The 25569-nt window shown below is 35.7% G+C and overlaps 1 protein-coding gene across 2 annotated transcripts in view; it reads right to left on the bottom strand.

Moving 5' to 3' along the window:
* Positions 1 to 25569, bottom strand: part of LOC138713236 (probable tubulin polyglutamylase TTLL9) — a 616516-nt gene that overhangs the window by 18167 nt on the left and 572780 nt on the right. For both annotated transcript variants that reach the window (XM_069845167.1, XM_069845166.1), the window contains exons 4-5: positions 21883 to 21958; positions 18652 to 18758 (exon numbers count right to left, since the gene is read on the bottom strand). In XM_069845167.1, coding sequence (XP_069701268.1) covers positions 18652 to 18758; positions 21883 to 21958 — 183 coding nt within the window. The remainder of the gene's footprint in view (positions 1 to 18651; positions 18759 to 21882; positions 21959 to 25569) is intronic.

Genomic DNA, 25569 nt, shown 5'->3' with positions numbered 1-25569 from the left:
TCTGAAGAGTCTCATTTCAATTGATTTCAGCTTAATTTAGTCTTTTCACTTGAAAGTCTATACTTCACAGTCATATAGCAAACTGAAAAAAAAAAATATATATATATATATATATATATATATATATTTTATTATCAACTTTTAACCCAGAAGTTTGTATTCATTCAGGTTCTTTAAGACTGTCGTACATTTCTAAGACTTACGTGACTTTTTTATTTCTATAAACATCCTTTTCATATTCGTATGGTTATGTACCAAGTAAGATTATTATAATTTGATATTCATTCCAGACATTTATCTACAGTAATTTTACTTTCAACTGAATCCAGTCAAAAATTTCCATTGTCTGCATTGTGATAATTTTGCTCCTTCTGCCAATCTCTGAAATAGGGCTAATTAATCGTACCAGCGCTGTCAGAACATTTTATACTGTATATTCAGTAAATATATTTCGTTTAAAATGAGAAAATATAGTAGAGTCTCGATTATCCGAGTTTCGATTAACCGAGGTTCCGTGTTATCCGAGCCCGATCAAAATACTGTAAATACTATACAGTATTGCATGTTAGTCGTTTTTTTAAATGTAGACGTACAGTATTTTTAAACGCCTAGAGTTCATATTAATCTGATTCGTTCATTCTATAATAGAGTCTAATGAGTATAGCGTTTGTCTAATTTCTAATCAAAAACAGATTTTCAGTAGTCATCCGTTTTATCCGAGGTTTTGCTTATCCGAAGTAGTCTTGGTCACTTAACTCGGATAATCAAGACTCTTACTTTCAAATGGCTTTTAAGGAACCCGGAGGTTCATTGCCGCCCTCACATAAGCCCACCATCAGTTCTTATCCTGAGCAAGATTAATACAGTCTCTATCATCATATCCCATCTCCCTCAAATCTATTTTAATATTATCCTCCCTTCTACATCTCGGCTTCCCTAAAGGTCTTTTTCCCTCCGGCCTGCCAACTAACACTCTATATGCATTTCTGGATTCGCAATAATGTGTTGCATCCCCTGCCCATCTCAAACGTCTCGATTTAATGTTTCTAATTATGTCAGGTGAAAAATACAATGCGTGCAGTTCTGTGTTGTGTAACTTTCTCCATTCCCCTGTAACTTCATCCCTCTTAGCCCGAAATATTAGCGTAAGAACTTTATTCTCAAATACCCTTAATCTCTGTTCCTCTCAATCGAGACTCTACTTTGCATACTTCCACTCGGTAATGAGTTTTGGAATAATTTTCTGGGGAAATTCCACAGATAGTAACAATATATTTCTATTACAAAAAAGAGTAATTAGAATAATAGTAGGTGCCAAATCTAGGGAATCGTGTAGGACTATTTAAAAAAACTACAAATAATGCCCATGGCTTGTCAGTATATCTTTTCATTAATAATCTTCCTCGTATGTAATCGTGAAAACTTTGTAACTAATTCAACAGTTCATAGCAAAAATACACGTCAAAAAATGACTTTCATACTCCATCGGCTAGTCTATTGTGCTATCAAAAAGGAGTGCGTTATATGGCAGTAGCCTCCCTATCAATATAAAAAATGAAACTCAAAACATAAAATTATTTAAGGCCAAATTAAAGAAGTACCTAATTTCTCACGCCTTTTATTCTATAGGTGAATTCATGACATTCAACAACACTTCGTGAAATTGATACTAAAACTATGTGTTGTACTAGTAAACTATATTGTAAATTTCGTCTGTATATGCTTGATCTAGACTGTGACTATAAATTAAGACTTTATAATAGTATTAAATTTTTTAACTTGTTCCATATTCTAGCTGTAAGTATGTATGAATATCATGGAATGTTAATAAAAACAATACAATACAATACAATACAATACAATACAATACAATACAATACAATACAATACAATACAATACTGCAGTTTATTACCACACCAGCCTGTCAGTTCACATTCGTATGATTTGACAACTCCGACATATGACTTATTGTCTGTCCCGTCTTTTCTCCTGTCAGTAAGAGGGATCATACATAAATTTAGTACGGTGTTTCGAAAGTGGATTACTTCATGCCGTTCAACTGTTACAAGATCGATTAATTTTGTCTCGGGCAGCTGAGGCAGTGAACCATCTAGACCCCTTTAGAATGCATGACCATTCCATTTTTTATATTGTTTACACGTGTCAAAGCAAGCAGAAATATTACTTTCTAATGCCTCTACGTATGCGCGGTATATAACTGCATCTACAATTTTTTATTACAAAACAAAAACACGTAGAATAAAAAGAAAGACAATTTGTCAGTGACCACGAAGTACCTGATCACGGTCCGTAACGGTGAATGCTTCGGATCACAATCTACTGTGAAACACTCACATTTGCGTCTTCAAAGTCGGAATGATTCGGCACATTATTTAAAGAACATGCTGCTTTAGGACTACATGTGTTCGAGCCTTAGTACTAAAATATATTTCTCAGACATGCACTCTGTAAGTTGGAGAAGAACGCAGTACTAGTTTACAAGCAAACATTAAGCGAGAGAGGGAGTTGCGTTGTTATGAATCACATGAGAAAGAATTATTCATCATCATCATCATCATCGTCATCATCATCATCATCATCAGGTATTTACACAGAGGCAAAATATGTCTTATTATAGAAAATTTTTAGAACAATGAATATGACAAATTGCTTTCAAAATTTTATATGAACAGAAGTACATCTAGTTTTATTTTATTACATACAGCTTATACTAATACCGTATTTTCTCGAATATCCCGCGCCCTCGAATAAGCCACGTACCCCACTTTTGAAAGAGGGAAAAGAATAAAAAATACCAAAGTAAAACTGTCAATAAATGTATTCACGTCAAATTAAAAACGTTTAAACACAAATATAGTTCACTTAACAATAAATTTTATCCTGGAATAGGACGCTTTCAAACCCATCCTACGCGCACGCACTGCACGCACTTGTCCGCACTCATATAAATTGAATTAATCTACTTGATATGAATTGTACAAATTTGTATAGCTTAACGAAAGTATGCTTGTAAATCTGTTTATTTTGTATTGTATATGTTTGTATAGTTTAGCTGATGAATTGTATATGCTTTAAGTTGAATAGTAATCTGTATAGCTCTATTGATGAATTGTTTATGTAATTTGAAGTAATTTGTATGATATGTATTATTAATTTCTGTATATCTCAACTGAGTGAATTATTTATGCCTTAAATTGAATTAACTTATTATGTATTATATTTTATAGCTCAACAGATGAATATATGGGTTTGTAAATTTAATAATCTGATTGGCTATGTATTGTATATTTTTAGTAGAGCCATCGATGTAGCTCAGTCGGCAGACTCGTTGGGCTGCTGATCTGGAGCTGCGTTCGGGCTTGGGTTGGATCCCCCTTTGGTCTCATTGAATGGTTTCTTCCGAGGTTTTCCCCGACCGTGGGACTGAAGCCGGATGGTCTATGGCGAGTCCTCGGCATCACTTCATTTCACCCCTTTGATTTGATTACCTGGTTGGGGTTTTCCAAGGTTTTCCCCAACCAAAAGGCAAATGCCGGGTAATCTTTTGGCGAATTCTCTGACTTCACCTCATCTCACTACATCTCGCCAAAATATTGTAAAAAAATTGCACAAAATTGTAAAAATTGTGTAAAACTGTAAAAATTGTAAAATATTGTAAAAATGTGTAAAAATTGTAATTGTGATATTGTAAAATTTTCATTTGTTCCACATCTCAATGGAATTCCTTGTCACAAAGTATTAGGGGCTGCAAGACAATAAACACCTTTAAGAACAGCTTAAAAGATAACCTTATTAGCATTTCACTCCAATCATACTGATTTAAACTATCACTGACTACATTGTTACTTTTTTCTTTAGACATCATCCTGATTGTGCTGTATTTTAATTGTCTCGTAATAATCTCTTTCTATTACCTAATATTATTTGAAATATATTAACATTCTATGTATTTTAGTTTAATTCTGCTACACAGTTTATTTCAGTGTTTAATTAATAGTTCATAGTATTTTGTTGTTTAATTTGTAAATAACTTTTGTATACATGTAACTCTCATCTAAATCAAATTGTTGGATTCTTTGTAAGTTCATGCATATGTATATACACTTTTTGCTGGTTGAGTGGAAGAGAAGGCCTTACGGCCTTAACTCTGCCAGCTAAAATAAATCATTATTATTATTATTATTATTATCTTAAAGCTTCATTGCTCATGTAAGATCTATGGAGTATAATAAATTAATGAATGAATGAATCAATAATAATAATAATAATAATAATAATAATAATAATAATAATAATAATAATAATAATAATAATAATAATAATAATAATAAACATCATCATCATCGTCATCATCATCATCCTCATCATCATCCTCGTCATCAGATATTTACACAGAGGCAAAATGTGTCTTATTATAGAAAATAGTTAGAACAATGAATATGATATATATATATATATATAATATGTCAACACTTACAGCCATGTAATGTGGACCTCACAATTTTGTACCCGGTGCCACAATTACATTGATTACAATTATACCTTTTGTAGACGCTCTTATGATTTAACTTTCGACCCCAATTAGATCATTCAAAATTGACACTTTTAGACTCTGTTCTTGATTTTCTAATAATACTTGTTACTAAAACATACTACACCATTGTCCAATATGTTCGTTAATATGTGTACATTTCATTTTCAGATCTCACTAATTTTCTATATATTATACTTCAGTATCCTGGCTAGCCTCTCCCTCCAACTCCTCACCTATTTTCATTATCCCTATCGTTTTACTTAACTTCCTATTACACTCCTTCAATTAATTCAAAATTTACACTTTCATCACTCCGTTCTTAATTTTGAGTTCACTTAGTCTATATCGAACACTCACTGTTTCTTCTAATAAATACTTGTTACTAAAATATATTACACCATTGTCCAATATGTTCGTTATTATGTCTGTTTCTTGTGCACATTTCATTTTCAGAGCTCACTAATTTTCTACATATTATACTTCGCTATCCTAGCTAGCCTCCTCCACTATACTCCTTACCTATTTTCATTACCTCTATCGTCTTATTTAACTTCCTATTCCACTCCTCTAATTCATATTTCAATTTATTTACTTAGTCCTTAGTCGTCTCTTCCTTAGCCGTCTCTGGACCAGAAACATCCACTTCACCATTTTCTGTTATCTATCTATCAATGGTCGTCAGCACTCGCTGAAATGGGTAAAGTGCAAGGAGTGCAACGAAATATGCTCTGTCGTGCTCAAGGGTAGGGAGACAGCATATCCGCCAGCAGCTATGGATGCACGCTAGTGCAATGTCATATCCGCGGGTAAGAGACGCTAGCCCGAGGGTGCACTGTGCTGATGACCGCTGACTTAGAGTCTTGGACCACTGCGCTAGGGCGCGGGACTCTTTTACATGGTAGTTCCAGGAAATAAATTATAAGCGGGAGTTAATGTACAACATGGCAAAGGAACTGATCTGTTGCGAAGCGTGTAAAACGTACAATGAGACAGTATGCGTCACCTTTGAGAGACAGATTTCTTATACAGGGACATCATTTTATTTTTACTTCAATTTTTATTGAATGTACTTCACTCCCACCCCTTCTACTAAGGAAGTTCCAACTCCACACAGAACCAAGACCGCAGATAGTAAGCAGTACTGAGTTACTGAGTATAGTACGTTCCAGAAATATGTTCGCGTTTTCCAGTGACGAAAGAGCTTTCAATATTGAATCATATTTTCGCACAGGTACTGTCCGTTTGCCTACGTCGCATCCCGATTTCCCCCACCTGCTTCTGCTCGCCCCTCTGTAAAAGCTGGGCTGTCTTAGCTCTTTTCTCAAAACATTAATTTCTCTTAGGAATTGGACGTTTACGTAATATTATACAGCTGTTTAATTTAACTTAAATAAAAGGGCCTCGTTAAGTAATTAACTGTCACGTGATTTCCTCCCTTTCTACAATCCTGCGGCATAACCACTTGGACGGACAGTAGATAGCATGTCTGAGTAATTTTATATTTTCGGGTCGGGCAGAAGTGAAGATTGAATTCACAGTACGTAGAGTAGGTACAGAATTATTTCAACATGAGTTACTAGTACGAAGGACGAAACTGGCAATTGGAATTAGATGCAATAGTCTATAGTGCGATAATATGCACAAAAGAACTGAAGCCTGTATCGAAATGAACGGCCACCATTTTCAAAATTGTGTTTAAATATTCATATTATGATTATTTTTCAATTTAACTTCTTTTTTTATATTGTGCGCTAATGTGCTGTAGACAGTATACACTGCATAATGAATACGTTCGCATGGATAACTCACTTCGTGAGTAAAAACACTTATTCTTAATACAGTACTGTACTTTGATTAAAGAAAAACCTAATGAAAATTATCAAACTCAAAATCGCGATATTTCCTAGTTTACGTAAATGGATGAACTACTTTTCTTCCATCCTGTACCTAATAGAGTGATTTGTGTTTTACGCCAGTATCATCGAACTCCAGTCTTGGAGGGGGGAGCAAACGGTGTTTCCGATTCTATAAAGGTATAGACAGGTTAATATTAAAAATGTTAGTAAAAATAAAATGATGTCCCTGTAGTTTCTAGATCTCATGCTATGTTACATGAGTTCCGCTACCAAAGGTGTTGAAATATCTGAAAAATGGTCCCGAGATTAATCCTGTCAAGGACAAATGAAAGCTCAAGAAACTCTGTGTGTGGGTTTCGTACACACTTGCATTGACTGGAGCCACTACTTTCTACGTCAAGTGGCAAGAGCCTTTGTATGAGATGAGGGCGGGATCTTTGTGAGCTGCTTCCGACAGGAGGGTCATTGGGTTATTGTGTCGTAATTGTCCGCTCTCCGCAGTCACCTGCAATTATAAGCTTTGCTACGTTCTATAAATGAACCGAGCCTGCAATCAAGCCGGGAATGAGGTGGTATTTATAACCTCTCTATGACTTGTACCTATCGTCCCAGCAGCCGTCTACAGAAACTAAATATATAGTGAATAATTTCAAGGCAAATATTGTTCCAGGGCAGGGTATCGAACCCGGCACCTTTGGCTGAGCGCGCCAACGCTCCACCGACTGAACTACCCAGGAACTGCACCAGACACCGGCTTAACTTTTCTACTTACATCCACATACCTCAAGTGGGCTGACAAGACGTCAAAGATTCAACATTGAATGCACACAAATTCTGCGTAACTTGAATTGTGGTTTTCTGTTAACGAACAGTGACGTATGTTATGCAAATCTGGCTGGAAGCCATTCATTATTTAATTCGTATATTCTCACAGCACAGTTGAGGGGCAATAAACTGCGCGCACATTGTTGCCAATCAGGGTTGCCATATGTACGACTACGACTATTTTTACTAATTACGAGGTACAACCGAACTCGGGTGTCGTACGCAATTTTGTACGACTATTTCACAGAAGGGAAAAAATTATTTTATGCTCGACCATGCCGAAATGTAGTAATTATACACCTGGTAGCAGTCCTTTAATGCATGTCATTAAAGTACACCTATTCATTAAAGTTCAGGTTTTCGATTATTCTCGGATATGCAATCGAAAGACAACTAGCAAAACGTCACGCAGGCTGGAAATCCAATACCGTCGCAGAAGGTTATGTTCTGTTACTATAATAATTAGCGTTAATTGTAAATAATATTCAAATAAATTCATCTCGTTTTTCAATGTCGAATTCAATTTCAAAGTTATATCAAGTTTAACGAGATTATAGGCCTATCAAGGTCGTCGACATTCGTTTCGGGGAAAAAATCAATACTTTCGCGTCTGCGCACACCTCACAATTTACGAGAATGCACAAGGTCAGTTCCCTTCCCATTCACATAAGAATAACATGAATAGTTAATAATTTCAAGTTAGAAATATGGTCGAGCATAAAAAGTCGCTTGCGTTCGTTTCATAAACATCCTCGCGTCTTAATTACTATCATTATAGGCTCGTTGCATAATGTACTATTGGAACTTATAATGTTGGTGTATAATTGAAATAAAATTGATGGTTAATTAGTCCCTTTTAGATAAGTTTTCTTCATTCAGTATGTCCTTGACTAATGTGAAAGAAACATGCTTTTTAAGGGAAGAAAATTGTTTGAAACTCGATCTGGTCACTATACTTGCCATGCAAGTCATTGTCATCTTGAGCTCTAGGTTTCACGTATACGGCGCGGTTATATCAAAGTAATACATAGGCTATTTAATTTTATTAATTTCCTTGTTTGTTCGACAAAGGAAGTATTTTATGAACGTAATAGTAGCCCACCGCAGTAGCATTAATAAGTCTAAACGCACCGACATTATGTATGTGTCGGGTTTGAGTCGACTGTAGATGAATTAATTTGATATATCATTTTCAGCCGCTGCATTGATTGATACTAAAATATCTGCCGACGCTCCGACCGAAGATAAAATTTCTGTTGGCTTTAAATATGACAAAGTTGTTTCTAACCAAGCGTCATCGTGCACGCTTTACGGAGATAACAGCGTTGATGATGAAGAAATGGGTGGTGATTTGTTTCAATCTTGAATGTCATTGTGAATATGAGCAATAATTACATAGTAGTAAATTCTTAAAACTTGGAACCGAAATTTACTGGTAGACATGTATAATATAGAGGTTATTTTATGATCCTTTATCAACTGCGATGGTTATCTGGCGTCAATGACATGAAGGTGATAATGCCAGCGAAATGACTCCAGCGCCGAAAGTTACCCAGCATTTGCTCTTAATGGGTTGAGGGAAAACCCCGAAAACAACCTCAACCAGGTAACTTGTCTCAACCAGGATTTGAATCCCGGTCCGCTCGTTTCACAGTCAGGCATACTAACCATTACTACATAGCGGTGGACTAGAATCATATATATATATATATATATATATATACAGTCCACACCTGTGGAGTAACGGTCAGCGCGTCTGGCCGCGAAATCAGGTGCCCGGGTTCGAATCCCGGTCGGGTCAAGTTACCTGGTTGAGGTTTTTTCCGGGGTTTTCCCTCAACCCAATACGAGCAAATGCTGGGTAACTTTCGGTGCTGGACCCCGGACTCTTTTCACCGCCATTATCACCTTCATCTCATTCAGACGCTAAATAACCTAGATGTTGATACAGCGTTGTAAAATAACCCAATAAAATAAAATAAAAAAAATATATATGTATTAGGAAGCTGAGTAAATGTACGACAATTTTATGCTGAAGTACGACAGTTTTCATAAGTTGGTACGACGGTTGCGATTCCTTTATCTGGCAACCCTGTTGCCAATACAACGCCATTTAGTCATCATGGAAAGATGGAGTGGTGCATAACGTGCTTTGGGATTAAAATCTTTGACAAGAACAACGACAGTTTTGAGACTAGGTAAGTGTGAATTTCATCGTTGCAATTTATGGCGCCATGATCTCGTCCCATCTTCTCAAGCAACTTACATTTTCATCCATACGAAATTGAGTGATACATCAATTGAAACATTACGATATTCTCAACCGACAGACTTCTGTGAGGAGATTTTAAATCGTGTGGATGAAGATGGAGACTTTATTGACACTTTGTGAATGTATAACGAAGTACATTTCCATCTCAGTGGTAGTCAACTGAAGGATGTCCTTTTCACGAAACGAATGGCAAAATATGTAGTTTATGGTAATATCAGGTATGCATTTTGAAAAAAATAGGAAACGCCCGTTCCTTTGCCGGATCCTGTACTATAAATTACCATTACATAAAACCGGGCTATATACAGAGTGTTTCCGGGCTGGTGTTACAAACTTTCAGGGATGATGGGGAAGGGCACATGTATCAATTTGAGATAAGGAACCCTGGTCCGGAAATGACTGAGTTAAAAGTTATAAGCAAAAATAGTTGTGTGACAATGGAATTGTGGAAAGATGGTATGGGCCAGATGTCTCCTACGTGGATACTAGGACCGATAAAATCTGGAGTTTGTCTACTGTTCCCATTGGCTCATCCGTATTCGAAAATCAGGTCTGCATATTCCACTTTCGTGTACTCCTCCATTTCACTAGGACTGATCGACTGGACACTGAAACTTGTACACATACACTGCTGTCTACAGACGTGCATGTCAGGACCGACCATGTCCGTTACACATTACGCTATCTGCATTGCTTTAGTGTAGTTTCCTGTCCCCATCCCTCAGACAGCGCACTGAATGGAATACTGTAAGTAGACAACGTAAACAACGTCAAGTGAATACAGTATGTGTAAGATGTGCAGATAAATACACATAAATAAGGTGTACAGAGGAATAAAATTATTTCATTTCCACACAACTATTTTTGCTTGTAACTTTCGACTCGGTCATTTCCGGACCAGGGTTCCTTATCTCAAATTGATACATGTGCCCTTCCCCATCATCCCTGAAAGTTTGTAATACTAACACGGAAACATTCTGTATATTAGATACAACCTCTCGCCTCCTATCCTCATTTTGAAATTTCAAATAGTACCTCCTCGCTTGTGATATTTCATTTTAAAGGTGGAATAAACCCTCATTTACCTATGCTAAAAAAAAGTGCATTCCGTCGATTATTTACGAGGAAGGTAAAAATAACTGCTAATTTTTCTTCTAGACACATACACCGTAAAAGCCTAAAATATTATATCTTTAACAATTGCTAACATTTGAAATTCGCAAATACGTTTTTATTACGGTTGGTGAAACCGGCTGTTGGATATAAAATAAAAACAACTGTTGCAACTTGGGAGTAGGCATCGAGGAGAGCAATCACGTAGGTAAAACCTCCTCACTTACTAAATGGAGTTGAGTGGTCAATTTCACGCTCCACTGATTATTGTCGACGTGAAATGGGCTTCTGCACCCGTTAGATAAGAATATAGTTGGGTCAAAATGCCTTTCTGGACCAATGAATCCAATATGGAAGGAAGTTCATTGTTTCTGACAATTCTGTTGAAGAGAGCTGGAGTTGGACGTACACAATAACAGATACAATTGTCGAGAAATATGTGAACTTCAGATCACTGTCATTTATATGTACAATTAGCATTAGCCCGTCATGATTTTAATAAGATACTATGCAAGAGGTCGAAGAAAAAATGTGTCAATATTGTTTACGACGAACGATGACTAAAATACGCATAATAATAATAATAATAATAATAATAATAATAATAATAATAATAATAATAATAATAATAATAATAATAACAACAACAACAATAACAATAATAATAATAATAACAACAACAACAACAACAACAATAATAATAATAATAATAATACTTACAAATGGCTTTTAAAGAACCCGAAGGTTCATTGCCGCCCTCACATAAGCCCGCCATCGGTCCCTATCCTGTGCAAGATTAATCCAGTCTCTATCATCATATCCCACGTCCCTCAAATCCATTTTAATATTATTCTCCCATCTACGTCTCGGCCTCCCCGAAGGTCTTTTTCCTTCCGGTCTCCCAACTAACACTCGATATACATTTCTGGATTCGCCCATACGTGCTACATGCACTGCCCATCTCAAACGTCTGGATTTAATGTTCCTAATTATGTCAGGTGAAGAATACAATGCGTGGCAGTTCTGCGTTGTGTAACTTTCTCCATTCTCCTGTAACTTCATCCCTCTTAGCCCCAAATATTTTCCTAAGCACACCCTTAACCTAATTTCCTCTCTCAGAGTGAGAGTCCAAGTTTCACAACCATACAGAACAACCGGTAATATAACTGTTTTATAAATACTAACTTTAAGATTTTTTGACAGCAGACTGGATGATAAAAGCTTCTCAACCGAATAATAACAATTTTTATATTTCCATTTCGTACAATATTCTGGTCACGAGACATAATCATATACTTTGTCTTTTCGGGATTTACTTCCAAACCGATCGCTAATAATAATAATAATAATAATAATAATAATAATAATAATAATAATAATAATAATAATAATAATAATAATAACAATAATAATAATAGTAATAAGAATAATTTTATGAAAGAATATTGCTCACTACAGAGGTTCTTCTTCCATCAGAACAAGATGACATTAGCCACACATTACATGATGTAATGTAATAATGATAACGATAATAACAATAATAGATAAATAGATTTTCACAGCATGGTATAGGGGTAGAGAATAGGGCTTTCGCTCCGAATCTGCGCTAGGACGTGGATTTGAATCCCATTTGAACTCATTACTTGGTTTAATTTTTTCCATATGTAAGGCAAATTGTTCATAACCGCAAAGCGAAACTTCGGATACATCTCGTTAAAACATGTCATGCTATCACCAATTCCTTCGATAGTAGATTCAGTTGGCATATCATCTCTAAACAACAGGTTAAAATGTAATAAAAATAGAAATAAATACAGCATACGTCGTATTCACGGATGAAACAAAATCTAAATACCGGGCTCTCATTTCAGAATTTTCCAGTCTAAATGACTATTTATTTAGTTTAAATTAAACAAAAACACGACAACAATTTAGGCTAGATATTAAGGGGGGATAGAATGGAATCGAGGGGGCACGAATGGCCCGGCACTGCGACCTATTGTGATCTATTGCGCTAATATTCGATATGGAATGAGTTGCATCCCACAGATCCCCTACGCGCACCGCCCTAACCACATGACTCCCTTAACGACCGGTCCCTACAGCCGACAGAATCCATATACCATTCCTGCTTCGGCAAATTCCCCCAGGTCCGAGGCGAAACTCCTCTCCCGAGTAGGTCCGCCTCGGGTGCCATTGCAGAAGCCATCCAACATCGCTGAACTACATTTCACGGAGGCCGGTTGAGAGAGTCAGTAGCTTCGGAAGTGATCTGAAAAACCAGAAACGGGATGATGAGGAAAGGATGATGGGGGAGGAAAGGAAGTGGCGAACATGAGTGGGGTTTCAATCGCCTGATAAAGTTACCTGATATTCATCCATAGGAGCGAGGGAAAAACTCCGAAAAACTTCACCCAGGCAACTTGTCCTCACCGGGAATCGAACCCGGGGCCGCTGGTTTCGGAGTTAGACTCGCTAACCCTCAGCCACAACGGTGTACTATTAAGGGGGGGGAGTTTAAAATCAGTGTTAATAGCATTTTAGGTTTCACCCCCTCATCCCGATTTGAAATTTAAAATGACACCTCCATTATATTTTTATACTTAAATTTGAAAGAGTATTCAATTGTTTATACAACTCATTCATTTGTACTCTCATATTTTGTTTTATATCGTCGCCTGGCAACCTCATTGTTGTTATTGTCCGTTGCTTGTAGGATGAAAGTTTATTTTGTGCATTACATTTTTAAATTTAATTAACTTCATTAAATGTACTAAATAAAATGTCAAAAATATGTTGCACTGTTGACTAGACAGTAATACAGCCTATTTTGGAACTCCTCTACGCAGCATTGCTATAATATCAAAAACATACGTAACTAATGTAAATCCAAACTTCGGCTTTTATTATCCTCTATCCTGTTTACAATAATTTTAAAGGGTTTTTTTTTAAGAATAGGTTTATAAAACACAATCATTATTATTCCTTAATATTAGTTTATATTACTACTTGAAATAATATGTAATCAACAAAGCCTTTGTAAATTTAATCCTCTTCAGCTCTAATCAGCAATAACAACAATCCAGGTTGGTAGGCGACGATATAAAACAAAAGGTGTGGGAACAAGTAAATAAGATGTTTAAACAATTTGAATACTCTTTCAAATTTAAGTATCAAAATAATATAGGGGCACTATTTGAAATTTGAAAGGTAGGGTTGGGGGTAAGGGGGCGAAACTTAAAATGCAATTAACACTGGTTTTAAACTTCCCCCTTAATATCTAGATTTACGTGTTTTTTGTTTAAATTAAATTTAATTGAAATAAATTGTTAGTTTGATTAGGAAGTTTTGAAATGAAAGCCCTGTATAGCACAAGTACCTTATATACACAGGGACATCATTTTATTTTTACTTCAATTTTTATTGTACCTGAGTTTTTGAATGTAATTCACTCCCACCTCTTCTACTAGTAAAATCTAGTAGCTGGGCTGTCTTAGCTTTTTTATGAAAACATTAATTGCTGTTAGGAATTGGACGTCTACGTAATATTATACAACTGTTTAAAATAACTTAAACAGAAGGGCCTCGTTAAGTAAACTGTCACATGATTACCCCCCCCCCTTTCTACGACCCTGCGACAAAACCACTTGAATGGACAGTAGATAACATTTCTGAGTAAATTTATCTTTTCGGAACGGGCAGAAGAGAAGATTAAATTTACACTACGTAAGGTACAAAATTTTGTCCACTATTCTTTTGAGAAGATTAACTCCGTACGTAGATGAAATTATTGGGGATCATCAGTGCGGTTTTCGGCGTAATAGATCGACTATTGATCAGATTTTTTGTATTCGACAGATATTGGAGAAAAAAATGGGAGTATAAGGGTACAGTACATCAGTTATTCATAGATTTCAAAAAGGCATATGACTCGGTTAAGAGGGAAGTATTATATGATATTCTTATTGAATTTGGTATTCCCAAGAAACTAGTTCGATTAATTAAAATGTGTCTCAGTGAAACATAACTTACAGCAGAGTCCGTATAGGTCAGTTTCTATCTGATGCTTTTCCACTTCACTGCGGGCTAAAGCAGGGAGATGCACTATCACCTTTACTTTTTAACTTCGCTTTAGAATATGCCATTAGGAAAGTTCAGGATAACAGGCAGGGTTTGGAATTGAACGGGTTACATCAGCTTCTTGTCTATGCGGATGACGTGAATATGTTAGGAGAAAATACACAAACGATTAGGGAAAACACGGAAATTTTACTTGAAGCAAGTAAAGCGGTCGGTTTGGAAGTAAATCCCGAAAAGACAAAGTATATGATTATGTCTCGTGACCAGAATATTGTACGAAATGGAAATATAAAAATTGGAGATTTATCCTTCGAAGAGGTGGAAAAATTCAAATATCTTGGAGCAACAGAAACAAATATAAATGACACTCGGGAGGAAATTAAAAGCAGAATAAATATGGGAAATGCCTGTTATTATTCGGTTGAGAAGTTCTTATCATCCAGTCTGCTGTCCAAAAATCTGAAAGTTAGAATTTATAAAACAGTTATATTACCGGTTGTTCTATATGGTTGTGAAACTTGGACTCTCACTCTGAGAGAGGAACATAGGTTAAGGGTGTTTGAGAATAATGTGCTTAGGAAAATATTTGGGGCTAAGCGGGATGAAGTTACAGGAGAATGGAGAAAGTTACACAACACAGAACTGCACGCATTGTATTCTTCACCTGACATAATTAGGAACTTAAAATCCAGACGTTTGAGATGGGCAGGGCATGTAGCACGTATGGGCGAATCCAGAAATGCATATAGAGTGTTAGTTGGGAGACCGGAGGGAAAAAGACCTTTAGGGGGGCCGAGAAGTGGATGGGAGGATAGTATTAAGATGGATTTGTGGGAGGTGGGGTATGATGATGGAGACTGGATTGATCTTGCACAGGATAGGGACCGCTGGCGGGCTTATGTGAGGGCGGCAATGAACCTTCGTGTTCCTTAAAAGCCATTTGTAAGTAAGTAAGGTACACTTTTATAGAGTAGGTATAGAATTATTTCAACATGAGTTACTCGTACGAAGGACGAAACTGGTAATTGGAATTAGGTACAATAGTCTATAGTGCGATAATATGCACAAAAGAACTGAAGCCTGTATCGAAATGGACGGCCATCATTTTCAAAAATGTGTTTAAATATCCATATTATGATTATTTTTCAATTCAACTGCATTCTCTATATTGTACGCTAATGTGCTGTAACAGTATAATATACACTGCATAATTAATACGTCCGAATGGATAGCTCAATTCGTGAGTAAAGACACTAAGTGTTAGCACAGCACTGTATTTTGATTAAACAAAAACCTAATGAAAATTATCAAACTCAAAATTGCGATATTTCCTAGTTTACATAAATGGATGAACTACTTTTCTTCCCTCCTATACCTAGTAAAGTGATTTGTATTTTACGCCAGTATCATCGAACTCCAGTCTTGGAAGGGGTAGCAAGCGGTGTTTCCGGTTTTAGACCTTTAATCCAAAGATATAAACAGGTTAATATTAAAAATGTTAGTAAAAATAAAATGATGTTCCTGTATATATATATATATATATATATATATATATATATATATATATATATATATATATACATATATATACTATTACTATTATTATTATTATTATTATTATTATTATTATTATTACTACTACTACTACTACTTTATCATTATCGTTATTCTATATTATTCTGTCGAAATCTGTATACTGTCGTGACGATGTAAGGAATTGATGGGCCAACAGTCTTCCGTTAGCAGCGCCACGAACGCGTCACTAAAACAATGGTGTCTCTGTGTCGGCATGTGAAACCTACAATTTAATTCTTGGTATCGCGACGGGAAACGTCACTTTTAGTTGCTGCCACCATAGGCGAAGTCAACCACTCAGAGCATCTGCAGCGCCACTATTCTGTGGCTGTGGCAGCGTCTGAAGGCACCCATTTAAATCCATTATTTACAAGCCTCGTTTGAAGGGGCTCTAAACATTGATCAATTTTTATTGGGTTTGAACCTACGAGTCCCTAATTTAACAGCAAGCATAATAAGTAATAACCATATGATCATTGAGGACGATGTGGGTGATAGTTTGTTGGCAATTAGTAGAACACTCAGGGGAAAAGTTACATTTGCCTATTATTACAGTTTCACAGGCAGGACAATTCACAAGGCTTTAGTATCTGTTGACAATTCTCACCACTAATGTCGGGTATTAACTCCTCTTCACATTCTTCACACAGATCAAAACGTTCAGTGAAAGTATAATTCTGTGACAATCTTTAAGTCGTTGCACGACACTTTGCAAGAAATGGAAACTTTCAAGACCAGCAGAAATAAAAAGAACGAGAATATCCTAGCATCATTAATTTACCTGTATAAAGTACGTTGTGTGCCGGATTCAAAGGTTTCAGACAGTAGCAGAGTTGTTCTGAATAATAACAAACGCCTAAACAGAAGAGCATGATCAATCTAAGAATTCGCTTGACCTGGAGATTCCATTTAATTTATATCAGTGCGGGTGATAAATTCATAAATTCTTTATGCTCGACCATGCCGAAAATGTAGTAATTATACACCTGGTAGCAGCCCTTTAATGGACCTCATTAAAGTACACCTATTCATTAAAGTTCAGGTGTTCCACCAATCAGAAGATACCATTGTAGCAATATGAAAGCGCAAGTATCGATTATTCTCGGATATGCCACGGAGGCTGGAAATCCAATACTGTTGCAGAAGGTTATGTTGAAGAATCGATCCAAAATAAAATTGAAATCTCTAATACAATATTAAACTCAGTCGAAAAAAACAACACACAAATTAACAACAATTCACCGTAATCTTCCAGCCTTTCACAAAGCACATTCCCGCAAATTCATTTCACCAATTGCACAATAAATCACCTATATTGAAATAAGTCAGTTCTGTTACTATAACAATTAGCGTTAATGTAAATAATATTCAAATAAATTCAATTTGTCATCTCGTTTTTCAATGTCTAATTCAATTTCAAGGTTATATCAAGATTAGTGTTTATTTTACTCTCTGTTACTATAATAAATAGCGTTAATTGTAAATAATATTCAAATAAATTCAATTTGTCATTTCGTTTTTCAATGTCTAATTCAATTTCACGGTTATATCAAGATTAATGTTTATTTTACTCTCTAGATTATATCAAGGTCAATGTCGACATTTGTTTCTCGGAAAAAATCAATACTTTCGCGTCTGTGCACATCTCACAATTACGAGGCATTGCACAAGGTCAGTTCCGCTCCTCAGTCAGATAAGAATAACATGAATACTTATGAATAATTTCAAATGAGAAATATGGTCGAGCATAAAAAGTCGTATGAAACTTGACTATAATGGTAATGAAGACGCTCGTATAAAAATGATGAAACTCGCTTGCGCTCGTTTCATAAGCATACTCGCCTCTTAATTACTACCATTATAGGCTCGTTGCATAATGTACTATTCTAAAATTATTGTAATGAACAGTTATTTTAAACAAAGCTTGAGAAATGTGAATTTTCCAGTTCAGTTTTCACGCGAAAATGTATAATTATTTTGGAACTCATTTTTTGATTAGTTAATAAAAGTTAACTATTTTTTAAGTAGACCTATTCCACAAATTTTAAGAAAAGTATAGCAAAGCCCGTGTAAACCAGTTTCTGTCTGACGCTTTTGCAATTCACTGCGGGCTAAAACAAGGAGATTCACTATCATTAGAGTCTAGTATATACAGTCACGAAGCTCAATACTTAGTAAATATGCATCCATAGATAGTTGCTAACCACTAGGATCGCTACTATCGCCTCATCACAGACAATGCGAAATAGTACCTACACAGTCTAGTGTTCCTAGTACCCTCACAACTCAAGTTTCGTCACTGTATATACTAGGTTGTGCTATCACCTTTACTTTCCCCGCGGGGGAAAGCATAACTGATCGCACTGTAGTTTACCGTTGAAACAGGAAGATGCCTCTGCCTTGAGAGCCGAGCGCAGGCTTCACTATCCACGTAGCCCCGGGGTGCTTGCGATACTCCTCCACGAACATCAGGTACTCGTTCTGGATAGGAATAAACAGCGTCAATTCAGTATTTACGCATACTTGTAGAAGTCAAGATTTCTCTTCACAGTTCAAAATGACAACTAAAAGATCAGGGTCATGTAAGGTTCCACATATTAGGTCTGCTAGCTTGTTATCAACAATTGTTGTGTTCGTAGTTCTGGAGGGAATATAGATACAAACATTAAAATTTTCGGCTATTTAACGACACTGTGTCAATTATTAATTACAATACATCTGTGGATTTAATGACAGTGAGATGCAGGCCTATTTTGAAATATGAGTACGAGAATACACCGTGGGATTATCTGATATTTGCCTTACACTTGGGCAAATCCCGGAAAAATCCAACCAGGTAATCAGCTCAAGCGGATTTCGAAGCCATGGCCCATGACTGACTGAAGTCTCAAGGCACGAGTCCAGCTTGATGGACAATTTAGTACAAAAATGTGGGCAGAAACAATTCGTATAAGCCAATGGCTGGAATAAGAAGTGTATGAAACTGTCAATCAAATTTGATCACTGTCCCTGTGTATTGCATAATACTCCAATAGATAGACAGTTTAGTAAAAAATTGTGGGGAGAAACAATTCGTATAAGCCAATGGCTGGAATAAGAAGTGTGTGAAACTGTCAATCAAATTTGATCACTGTCCCTGTGTATTGCATAATACTCCAATAGATAGACAGTTTAGTAAAAAATTGTGGGGAGAAACAATTCGTATAAGCCAATGGCTGGAATAAGAAGTGTGTGAAACTGCCAATCAAATTTGATCACTGTCCCTGTGTATTGAATAATACTCCAATAGATAGATAGTTTAGTAAAAAATTGTGGGGAGAAACAATTCGTATAAGCCAATGGCTGGAATAAGAAGTGTGTGAAACTGTCAATCAAATTTGATCACTGTCCCTGTGTATTGTATAATACTCCAATAGATGGACAGTTTAGTAAAAAATTGTGGGCAGAAACAATTCGTATAAGCCAATGGCTGGAATAAGAAGTGTATGAAACTGTCAATCAAATTTGGTCACTGTCCCCGTGTATTGCATAGCCTAATACTCCAATAGATGGACAGTTTAGTAAAAAATTGTGGGCAGATGCAATTCGTATATGTCAATGGCTGGAATAGGAAGCGTGTGAAACTGCCATTCAAATTTGATCACTGTGCCCGCACCTGGAGCGAACTACGGTCGAGATGAGTTAGGTACCTTGAAACGGTTTAGGACGGGATTCGTCTGTATAGTCACAGAGAGTATTTTGCAATATTTTGCAAAATGTCTGTTATATATATGTCACGTAGCGTTGTTGCTGTTATTCTGTTGTTACTATTCTTCAGATTTTTTTTTTTACCGGTAATGTAGTTCCTGGTACAGAGCATCTTTATAGAACATCTTTTTTTCCAAGAAGGAAATATATTTTCTATATAATGTATATATTTAACGAGAGTATTATATTTGCCATGACTTCTAAGCGTAGTGTTGCTGCTGGAATACAGATACTTTCATTTCATTATTAGTAAGCAATTGTATGCATTTTTGTAAAATAAATGAAACTGAATGGATAACAAATTAAGTTCCCACAGAATCCCAAGGTATCATATATTATTCCAGCAGGAAAACGGAAGGGTGTAACTAAAGACAGAGCTAAGTCCAGTTTAGTCAACTTTACAGAACTTACATCTTTCTGTTCCAATATGTTCTTGTTTTTATAATGCTGTACTTTATCATACTTCTTATGCAGAGATACAAATCTTCAGATATATCCCCTTTGATGCATGTCTGCTTTTAAATCAATGTTAATATCCGTTATATTATAATCTAAAGGTTTTATAATCTTATTTTTAGTTTGTTTAATTTTCTAATCATTGAATTACCATTCTGTTCATTAACATACTACGAAAACGTTATCTCATCGATAAGCAGAAGAACTGCAAAATAATGCCAGTTACATTTTAAAGATTATAGTAGACTAAGGTTTATAAATATCAAACATTAATTTGATGAAATATAATGTGGGAGAAATGCAGGAAAATACGAGAGATGAAAAACCGCTGTAAAACAAGTGAGATACAGGAAACCCAGACATAAATTTTGTATTGCATATCGGTGTTACGAAGAATTTAATGCTCATTTGCAGCATTCATGCCAAATGCTGTCCAGAACGAGCACGTATCAATGCAACAGCGGTACCTTTAATGATAGACCATCGTTCTTGCTAATAAGTGCATGTCATAGAAACGAGTGCTTTTGTACCTTAGAATGAATCTCCTTTAAATTATACCCTTTGCAGCCATAATTTCATTAAACTTATTAGAAAAAAGCCCAGTTCACTATGTAACGACTAATAAACGTTTACTAACAAATTATCTTGGCGTGTGTGCAACAGCGAGCCGTAAGGCACGCGATGTCGCAATAATACTGACTCGCTTCGAAAAACAAAAGAGATTTCATATTCGGGAAGAACTAATTCCCCACTTCCTTCACAACATTTCCGTATCATGTCATAAACTAGTTGCATATTATATTTCGTGCTTTATTGTGGACATACAATACAGTAAATTATGATACAATACAGCGCAGTACAGTAAAATGTATTACGATACAATACAATACAGTGTATTCTCTTCAGTCCCGAGACAAATTTTAGGTTAAAAAAATTTAAAATATTTAAACTTTCATTACAACAACAATGTGGTTTTCATTTCTAACTTTAACCACACATCCGTTAACAATGGATATTCCACTCCACACAGCAACACAGTAGTCGTTATTGCACTCCACAGAACGACAATGACAATTCACGTGTATTATTGAGAAGAACAACAATGTACTCCTAATTTCAACCAATGTTCACAAAGCACTATTTACAAAACAAAACTGTCAGTTCTCAGTTCACAGTTCGTTCGTCTTGGCTAGTTCTTCTAGCTCACTCACTCAAGTTCACTGTACGTCGAACCCAAGCCTTTGAGATAGTACAGTTCCGTGTCCGTAGGTTTGCATGTAGAAATGCCACCACTTGACCCAGGACGAGAAATGATTTAGACTCCTAAATTTAAATAACGCGTTGAAATTGAACTACGAAAGCGACTTAAGAAGTGTAGCTTATCGGCGCACGGTGCACTTACCGGCAATTCGTAGGTCAGGGGCATGCAGTCACAAAGTTCGACGTCATCCAAGCGGCCCTCACGAATGTACAGACGCCTGCGAAGAAGAGAAATATACGCATTTACTGCTTGTGTAACTATTAGTAAATCCATCCATGCAGTTTTATTATTAGTCGCTAAAGTGGAGAATTAGCTACAGTAGCTTTCAACTGTGCCGTTGCGGTTACGACCAAATAGAACTAAATACACAATGTCGCCAACCTAAGGGCATGACGTTGGCCTGTGACGTCCTTAGGAGGAGAAATTTGTTTTTTTTTTCTCTCTGTCTACCTCCTTCATTCTGAACATTACTGACAGATAGCACCACTGTTAGCAACAAGGTTAGATAGGGTTTGATAAGCAGATAAATATTAGTATAAATTAGAGACACGGACAGTGATAAGACTTATTAAGATTCTGAAATATATTCTCGTTAGGATTATGTTGTTCTTGAAAAGTATTTTGAAATATTCTCATTAGAATTATATTGTTCCTTATTTTATTAAGTACAATATGATATAATTTAAATTGGTACATGGAGAATGAAATGAGATTTTATGTTTAAATTAATATGTTTTGTCACGTGCGGTTCGCGACAGGAACAGTTTGGCTGTGAGATGATAACTGCGCATCCGCGGACTTAGTTAATAAAAACCTAAATTAACCAAACCTAACCTTCGTATATGCAAGATGTTTAACCGGAGAAAGAAGAAGGAAAAAAAAAAAGAAAAAATAACGGTCTCTAATGCTAACATCAACGTACTATGGTAGGAACGATCATGATTTTAAAATCAAATGTAGGAAACAAAACGGATGTAGGTAAACTTTCTATTTTAAATCGAACTATAAATAATTGGAATGAACTATCTGCAGCGGTCTTTGAGGGCTGTCCTTCCTTAGGGAGATTAAAAATAACTTAAAAGTTGTGTATAAAGTGTAAATTAAAAAAAAGATATGTTAAATTACTTAAGATGACATGTAGTATTTACTTAGCCTGACGAGTTATTCCCTTGATTTGAGTCGCGAATTAGTTTAAAATAGCTTGTAAGAGGGTCTTAGACTAGAAATGTTTAGTTTAATGTAATTCTGTTTATAAGTATGATTCTACGGAGCGATAAGGGTGTAATTGTTTGTCTTATTTTTGAACTGTTGTATCAGTGAAGCGTGGTGAGTCAATGAAGTTATGGTTAACAGTGGCAGTGAAGTTTAGATCAGTGATTATTTATAGTGTCAGTGGAATGTGTTCTATAGTGTCAGTGAAATGTGTTATATAGTGTCAGTGAAATGTGTCATAGTGCCAGTGCAGTGAGTGAGATGAGATTATCAGTATCAATGTGAAACTTATGTAGGACCTATACATATGCAGATTGTAAAGAAAAATTAATAATAATAATAATAATAATAATAATAATTACTCATAGTAATAATAATTACTAATAATAATAATAATCATCATCATCATCATCATCATAATTGTTGTTGTGAAAGTAAACACTCGTGTAATATTCCAGATCTTTAAAAGAGAGAAGTCAATATAAGTGATGAACAGAGATAAGGAGTTTGTACCGAAACTGTTAATTTGTGAGAGCTTGGCTATATATCCTCCGAATGAACAGTAGTAAGGCAGCTCTCGCCGACAACAAACAGCAAAGCAAAGGCGTACAGTCGGGTGGTATTAAACCTTGTCTTTGTACCTTAGAATAAGAAACAAAGCTGACAAATAATATTATATGAAAAAAATATATTTGACAATTAGAATCTTCGCAATTTTCAATATAAAATTATTTACCCATACATATAAGAATAACAAACGAAATATATACTAAATGATAATGTACAGTAGTGGCAAAAAAAAACCGACCGACCCTTGTAGCTGATTTCATAGCCTTGTTCACTCCACAGCACGATGGACTGGTAACTAAGACTTTCGTGGTTCGAAACTTGCCTGGGAAGGAAACTTTTTTTTTTTGTTCCTTATTAAAATTTATTCCCAATACTTTTCGAGTGCTGGTAAAATTCATGTTCTGGGAATAATAAGTTAATTAAGTAGTAAAATATCGCTGCAATCGAAAAGTATTGTGAATAAATTTGAATAAGAAACAAAAAACAGTTTCCTTCGCAGGCAGGATTCGAACCACGAAAGTCTTAGTTACCAGTCTATCGTGCTGTCAGTGTGAACAAGGCTCTAAAATCAGCTAAAAGGGTCGATTCGGTTTTTTTTTTGCCACTACTGTACATTTTCAGTTTATCAAAAGAGATACTTTTTTGTAAGAATTATTAATAGTATCGCATTTATAGTACATACATTTAAAATTCGATTTCCTTTTAAACAGTTTGTAATTTAACTAGTTGAATGATGTAGCCAATTAATAATGTCAGCACTTAAAACAATGGAGTCAAGTAAACAATGTAAAAAATCTGCCTGACTGTCAGCTGAGAAGAATTTTTTTTCTGTTTTAAGGAATTCAAATCTGCCAGAATCAGCCGAAAATCGGTTGAGTTGGCAACACTGTATAAAAATGCAACAATTCTGTGAAACATCTTCATTTGTGAACGAAGAATCTGCTTTTTACACAAAAGGAATGCTGTAGAAAAGGCACGTGTTATTAAAATATTCTTGAATACGGAAGAAATATGAGTCAGTGGTGTGTTGCTTAATGACCCAACTATAGAAGACATATAGCGCGTAAGATAAGAAGTATACTTGACTAATGATAGCAAAACTAAGCTTCTTTATTCATTTCATCCTAATGAGCATGCTTCACGAGTTGTTGAGCGTCTAGTGACCAGTTCAACGCTTCCGTTAAGCTCTATTTTCAATGTGGGTGAGAGCTGGTCGAGCATTTTACCAGAAACACTACCTACTACTAGAGAACGGATTTCTAGGTGCTAGAAAAGGGAGAGTTAGAGCTTCATAAAAAGAAATATAGGAGTTTATATAAAATTAACAATTAATAACTTTAATTTTTGTAAATATTCCGTTTTAGGTGGAATTTATGTCCAAAGAACTGGTGCTGACAGTGATTCTACTGAAATGAAGACTCAAATTCTATCAGTGAAAGAGATTGATTGCTGCTTGGTTAGATCCATTTCGCTTAACGGAGGTGCTGATGCGAAAACTAATTTGTAAGCTCTCGCCTAACCTGAAAAACTTACCACCTCTTTTAGGCAAGGATGGGCATTTGCAAACGAACTTCAGTTCTAGGAAATAGTTTGCGTTACTTACGGGATAGATGGCTGATCTGTCGCTGATGACACAGGGAATGTGATGATTAAGGATTACGGTTATAGGATAGGACAGCGGTTCTCAACCTGTTTCAATGACATACCACTATTTTTAATTTAGGACATTAGCTGTACCACTAACCAAATTTATAATGGGAAATCGTCAAGTGTCTTTCCCAGGGTCATAATAAATGTTTCTATGCTTCAATATCAATAATTGATTTCTTTATTTAGACGTGTTTAACTACAAAAGAGTTACAATTTGAATTTGTTTAATGGAGTGTTCCATGACCTAGGCTATACAGAAAACAGTTATATATATTTTATGATATATATCCGGCTTCACAGCGAGAAGGATCGCCTTCCGGATCCTAGTTGCCATCTTCTTCTGTCCTCCCAATCACCGTCTTGTAACTCTCTCTGTGACAGCATTTTTAACTCCTT

Source organism: Periplaneta americana, chromosome 14 (assembly GCF_040183065.1).
Source record: "Periplaneta americana isolate PAMFEO1 chromosome 14, P.americana_PAMFEO1_priV1, whole genome shotgun sequence".
In the NCBI taxonomy this organism is placed as follows: domain Eukaryota; kingdom Metazoa; phylum Arthropoda; class Insecta; order Blattodea; family Blattidae; genus Periplaneta; species Periplaneta americana.
This window is presented reverse-complemented; position numbering and strand designations above follow the sequence as displayed.